Genomic DNA, 6,260 nt, shown 5'->3' with positions numbered 1-6,260 from the left:
CTTGGTGAGAGGCCTTGCTACGGAGACATCGTTGGCATTACACACTAAGCGTATACTTGGCACTGCACGTATTCAGAGAGGGGCGGCTGCGTGCGGCCCCCGGGGGTCAGGCATCTTATCAGTTGATATATTAGCTAGGGTAGGCTTTTGCGGCTTGCGAGATACTTTCGCATTACATCGCTTTGCCGAACGGTCTCGTATCCCGACTCGCTGTCTCAAATACATTCGCTCATTCCTTTTGGCTTTGCTACATACCTCACCTTGCTGTCCTCTAATCCTCGTGGCCGGTCCCTCCTTACCAACTACAGTCATGGCTTCAATATCAGAGAAGCAACCACAACTATCCATGGACGAGTCGGAGTTCAGCGACTACCATGAAGAGCAGCGTCAAAAGCTGTTGGGTGACGACGATGTCGAGAAGCAGTGCATAATCGAGGAACAAGCACAAGCAAAAAGCGCACAGGATGGCGCAGAATACCTCGTGTCGACTCGGGTCAAGATGATTTGTCTGGGATTGTACTTCGCCATGAACCTGGGTCTTACGCTATACAACAAGGCCGTTCTGCAACAGTTTGCTTTCCCCTGGCTCATGACTACACTGCACGCTACGTGTGCAGCGATCGGATGCTACTCTCTTCTACTCGCCGGTCAAATCAAGCTTTCGTATCTCACAAGACAAGACAACTATGTCCTGGTGGCATTTTCTGTCCTCTTCACCATCAACATTGCCATCTCAAACGTCTCTCTGGAGATGGTCTCGGTTCCCTTCCATCAAATCGCCCGTTCGACCTGCCCGGTAGCAACTATTCTCATCTACCGCTGGTTCTACGGCCGCTCATACGCAAAGGCCACATACATGGCTCTGATCCCTATCGTCATGGGCGTTGGTCTCAGCACATACGGCGACTACTACTTTTCTCTTGTCGGAGCGTCCCTCACCTTCCTCGGTGTCGGCCTCGCAGCCGTCAAGGTAAGCACATCTGCACATACCCTTGCTACTGTTTGTTCTATTGCTGACCATCATCACAGACTGTCGCAACCAACCGCCTTCTTACCGGCAGCTTGAAGCTCCCCGCCCTCGAACTCCTCCTTCGCATGTCTCCTCTCGCCGCCGCACAATCGCTCGTCTACGCATACTGCACCGGAGAAGTCACCCGCTTCGCCGATTTCACCGCCGCAGGTCACCTCACCTCGGGTGTTGTCCTCGCCCTTCTCGGAAATGGCGTCCTCGCCTTCATGCTCAACGTAACATCTTTCCAAACAAACAAGCTTGCTGGCGCCTTGACATTGAGTGTCTGTGGTAACCTCAAGCAATGCCTTACCATTCTGCTTGGTATCGTTCTTTTCAACGTCAAGGTTGGACCTGAGAATGGTGCCGGTATGTTGGTCACTCTTCTCGGCGCTGCTTATTACAGCAAAGTCGAGTTGAGTGTCAAGAAGGCCGTTCCGAGATCATGATTATTCTTCCCTTCTTCTTCATTTTCTTTCCTTTGTCACTTTATCGAACATACCACTTGCATATAATGATCGGCGCATCTCTGTTCTTTGTTGGATCCCCCCCACCCTTTTTTTTTTACCAAGTACAACTTTTCTCCTCCTTTACCGAACACTTGAAAGACTCGCCAAAGCTCTCTCTCAAGTTAATGTATATAAACTTCCATCCCCTTCGCTTCTTCTTCCATCAAAGCAAAATCATCAGATAACGGCCAAGTAATCTCATCTGTTAATCATAAGGACGCATCGTCTCGTTCGCCTCCACCATCTCAGCAAACCCTTCGATCTTTGTCGTGTGTGACCATGGCTTAAGTTTCGTTTCCTTTCTGACAGTGCCAGCAAAACAACCAGTCCATCCCTCTCTAGGCCATGCTTTGACCACATTCTCGATGGTATCCTGATGCACCAACTCAGGATTCTTACCCGCATTGTCGAGCAGTGTCGCAAAATGAATCACAGCAGTCAAAGTAGTGATATTCCCGCTCTCACCAACATCTTGATGTCTGATGATAGTCTCACATACACTCTCAGCAGCAGATTTGGAAGCTCCGTTCTTGAGGACGAGTTGCAATGCTTGCATGCCACCCTGGAATTCAAAGCTCAGGTTTGTGGCGGCCATGTTGGTGTCTGTGGTGCCAATGTCGTGGAGCAGGCTGGCTAGGAGGTATGTTTCTGGACTGTAGTGCCATTCGGGAAAGTGTTGCATGGTGATTGCTTGGCCTGTTCATGTCATGTGTCAGTGGCTGGCACCTGTGTAACGAAGAGCGCCATGGATCTGTTGGATGTCAAAGGGCTGCTTAGTGACGTAAAACGCACCGAAATAGTAGACGCGCATGCTGTGGCTGAAGGTTTGTTTGGGCAAGTGTTCTTGTGCGTGTTTCATGATGGACTTTGCGAGAGGGCTGTCGGGTAGTGGCATGTCCTCGACTCGAAGGGGGGATGCCTTGGAGTTTGTATCTTTGCGGTTGGCGAGGAGCTTTTCGAGACTTCTTGATACTGCTGTCCAGCCATTGTCCTTGGTTTCGTCTGACATGATCAGAATGGGACTGTGATTTTGGTGTTTCAGACGGAAAAATTGTTGGTGGGGGCTGGAATTGATGTCCAGTGCAGCTGTGGTCAATGGCACTGGCCCTCTTGTATAGCTCGAAGCTGATGTAAAAACGACGATTGATGCGCAGAGAATGCGTAATCTGTGTTCTGCTGTTGTGGACTTCTCAAGGGCGTGAGCATCGTATTATGCCATCATTCTGAGAGTTAAAATACCCCACCACCACTGTCAGCTCACCCCACCTTCCGTCATAGTTTCTAATGTCACGTCTCAAACGCACCTTCAAGATTGCAAGAGTAATGGGTCATTGACTATCATGGACTTTGTGCTCGGTACGATACATATCTTCTGCTCCATGGACGGTTGCTTCAAGCCGTAAGATCCCAAATAGTAAGGTTCTTGCCCGCCTTGTTCTTCCTCTCGCGCTTGCCTTGGTTGATTTCATTCAGCTTCAGCATGGTTTCGCTGGACTGCGCGAATGCGACCACCAGTTCACGCATACGATTTGACTCCATGAAGCACTCTGCAAGACCAGTTTTGTCGTTGGCGACATCATTCGCCAGCTCCATGCTTCGCAACAAGTGATCACGGCTGATCATGTGTGCGCCAGCGCATAAGACTGCATTGTAGGCAAGTACGATCTCAGGGAGATACCAGTTGCGAATTTTTGCCAGGTCGGCGGCCTCGCCATCTATCATGATGTTAGTGCTGTCCTCCTTTCAGAAGTATGTCATGGCTGTAAACTTACCATCTTTGGCGTGCAAGAGGATCCCGCTCAACACAGGCTCGATAGCCGCGCGGGTTTTCTCAAACGTTGACTTCACCGACGCCGGCAATGAGCTAGGCCGCGGTTCCTTACTGTGACAGGAATTAGCATGGAAATTGATGACCGACCGTTATCACTTACGTGGCATAGTCATGCTCCACTGTCCTCCAAGTATTCAGAGCATCGATGGCCCTCACCAGCATGTTGAGCTCATAGTATCCTCTGCATTGTTTTTGAAGAACACGCAGCTTTGCACCATGTTCTCGAGAGGGTTCCGCAATCTCATCATTGTCCATGACATTCACAGATACACCAAGGATCGATCTAGTTTTAGCATTACTCAACTTTTCGAAAGACAGTTGGTGGACAAGACGGGAAGCTTCTTGGAAGCACCCGTTGACTGCGGAGGGTGTCAGCGACATGACAATTGAGCACAGAACATCTGAGACTTACGCAATAGTTTCCTGCAAGCATACGCGAGAGTCTGGAAAGAAACATCCCATTGAGCGTCCATGAGGAGGAAGACAGCAAGGTGGTCGGCGATTCCTTCGCCACCTCTGCCATCCTTAATGAAGTTTTCCTTGATCCTCTGGCCAGGATAGAGATCCTCGTTGGGAGCGTTCTCAATAATCTTCAAGTTGCTCTGTTCAGCTGACTTTTTAGGTAGCACTTCTTCCATGAGATACTTGGCTTGTTCGATCAGAACGGCAATTGGATCCATGCCGTACGTGGCCATGAGCTTGGTAAAGTGCACCTTGTCCTGAAGATCTTGTACGTCCGTCATGGTCTGCGCAAGAGACTTGGTACCGCGGATGGTGGACATCCTGGATGCGTACACTGACGTGAGCTCCCACCTACCTGCAGCGCGGAGGAGCTGGATGTAGGCAGCAATGATGTTGTCCAGAGCCTCGGGATCAGACTTTGAGTTGGAGAGAGGCTCGTGAAATTCACGCAGCATCAGAACCATGTGTGTGACGATACGTAGGGCATCAAAGTCGTTGAAGATGACGCTCTCCTTTTGGGAGTCTGGGGCGACAGCTGTACGTAGAGCAACAATTGTGGTCGAAGTCGTCTTGTACCATGCAGCATCGGAGATGGCCGTTGCCAAATTCTTGCAGAGATCGGGGAAGTTGTCTGCGATGAGAGCGCCTTGCAATAGTTTCAGGGGTCTCTGAGCCTCTTGTGATGTCGAAGACTGCTCATTGAGGCGTCTGATTAGATTGCGAGCAACATCCTTCTGGTCCCCATGATGCCTTAGAGAGTCGAAAAGAGGAAATTTAGTGACTGTACCAGATGCAAACTTTTCCGGGAAGCTCTTTTGTAGATATTCTTCCAACTGTCCAATCAAGAGCGAATTGTAATGGGCGAAGATGTGGTCATCCCAGCTCTGACACACGTGCTTAACCGAGTCCAGATCTCCACTGAGTAGTCCATACACGGCGGCTTCATACTCATCCGAAGCTCCTTGTTGTGTCAAAGCATAGCACATACGACGCCAAAGAGAACCAGCCGAGAGACCGGGAAGAGCGACACTCGGGTGCGAATCGGTAGAGACGGCCATGCTGACAGCGCGCCAGCTTTGATTGCGCTCAGAGCACCACTGACAGATGTCGTACCATGAATGGCCACGCCTTAGCATCTCCCAGCAAGTCATCCATAGTGCTCTTTCTGAGTACTCGTCTGCCTTTTCCAGAACACGAGTTTGACGGGTGGGTGCATCCGGATCGAGGGATGATACCAGGGGTTCGTTGCTGTGGGTGCGCTTCACATCGAGCATGTCAGAAGAAGCAGTCGAATAGACACGCATTCTCTTTGTTCCCTTGATTCTCTCACGAGTTTCCATCCAACCGTTGAACCAAATGCCCGTTCCCCGGCCTGACTTCTTTTCCAGCTCGTCGGCAATGGCTTCAATGTCACTCTCGCCGTGGTTGGCGGCTCCCTGCAGCCACTTGAGAACCAAATGTCGCTCCTTTGCAGAATCATTGTCCAGGGTAAAGCGTTCCCAGATGTCGGCGTCGGACGTGTATGTGTTTGACGTGCCGAGCTCTGCTAACCTTGCATCCTTCTCTTCTTGACGAGCGTGTTTCTCTGGCGAATATCGCAGTTCGAGCATGATGCGGAATAGTTCCCAGGTATCGAGTTCGACCTGCCATCGTCTTAATGTATCGAGCGAAGTCTGGGCAGGGATATCGTCGTCGCCGTCGTTGTGGGTGACAGGACCGACTGGGCCACCAGACAGGCTGGAGCTTCTTATGGGAGACTGAGTAATTCTCTTGCCGAATTCATTCTTCATTTCGTTGACGCGCTGAGCATCGTGGCGTTTCTTGAGCTTCTTGACCATGCTGCTTGCAAAATCCTTGTACTCCAGGGTCAGGTCGTGAGCGGTTTGGTATGCGTTCTCGCCATGTAGGCTCGAGTTGAAACGGTCGAGAGTCTCTGCGAAATGGTCTACCTCGCGACCAACGCGGTCTGCCATGTCGCGCAAGGGGTTGATCTGATCAATGAGTTGGCTGGTGGGTACGAGAGCGCTTGCGTTGCTATCACCGTTCTGAATGGACCGGGTTAGTACTCGGACTAGAGAGAGGCTCGCGATCAGGGTAGGGCGGGCACCTGGGAGTCGGAGTAGCCGTTCGTACGAGCAACATCGGCGAAGGCGTTCGTGTTGGTCTGGGAGGCCTGTGTGAGAGACGTGTCAGTCAAAGATGGCGCACTGGGAATGAAGTAGGGAGGCTTGGCTTGTACCTTGCGATGTATGGGCTTGAAAGCGTCAGAGCTGGCCAAGCTGCTGGACTTTCTAGTCACGGGCGCCATTGTAGTCGCGTGGAGTGCCAATCTTGTCAATGTCGAATCTTCTGCCGATTGACGTGTGAGGTTGTTGGCGCAGCGCGTTGATTGATGAAAGCATGCAAGTCGAAGTAATTGGCCCTTCCAAACATTCGCTTCGTCTTTCCA

General features: G+C 51.0%; 3 protein-coding genes across 3 annotated transcripts; 1 reads left to right on the top strand and 2 right to left on the bottom strand.

Annotated features, from left to right (window-relative positions):
• Positions 1 to 310: 310 nt before the first annotated feature.
• Positions 311 to 1,458, top strand: AUEXF2481DRAFT_25227 (uncharacterized protein; the record flags this gene model as incomplete). The annotated part of the gene is made up of 2 exons (XM_013492516.1): positions 311 to 970; positions 1,030 to 1,458. 2 exons carry the CDS (start codon positions 311 to 313, stop codon positions 1,456 to 1,458), a joined length of 1,089 nt encoding a protein of 362 aa, XP_013347970.1.
• Positions 1,459 to 1,723: 265 nt separating this feature from the next.
• Positions 1,724 to 2,527, bottom strand: AUEXF2481DRAFT_827 (uncharacterized protein; the record flags this gene model as incomplete). The annotated part of the gene is made up of 2 exons (XM_013492356.1): positions 1,724 to 2,214; positions 2,245 to 2,527. The coding sequence occupies 2 exons, from the start codon at positions 2,525 to 2,527 to the stop codon at positions 1,724 to 1,726; spliced, it is 774 nt and encodes a 257-aa protein (XP_013347810.1).
• A 268-nt stretch (positions 2,528 to 2,795) lies between these two features.
• Positions 2,796 to 6,210, bottom strand: AUEXF2481DRAFT_35210 (uncharacterized protein). Its single transcript, XM_013492632.1, has 6 exons — positions 6,051 to 6,210; positions 5,919 to 5,984; positions 3,762 to 5,856; positions 3,450 to 3,708; positions 3,291 to 3,400; positions 2,796 to 3,233 (listed from the first exon to the last, which is right to left on the bottom strand). The coding sequence occupies exons 1-6, from the start codon at positions 6,117 to 6,119 to the stop codon at positions 2,911 to 2,913; spliced, it is 2,922 nt and encodes a 973-aa protein (XP_013348086.1). The 5' UTR covers positions 6,120 to 6,210; the 3' UTR covers positions 2,796 to 2,910.
• Between the last annotated feature and the right edge of the window lie 50 nt (positions 6,211 to 6,260).

Source organism: Aureobasidium subglaciale (assembly GCF_000721755.1).
Source record: "Aureobasidium subglaciale EXF-2481 unplaced genomic scaffold scaffold_1, whole genome shotgun sequence".
In the NCBI taxonomy this organism is placed as follows: Eukaryota; Fungi; Ascomycota; class Dothideomycetes; order Dothideales; family Saccotheciaceae; genus Aureobasidium; species Aureobasidium subglaciale.
This window is presented reverse-complemented; position numbering and strand designations above follow the sequence as displayed.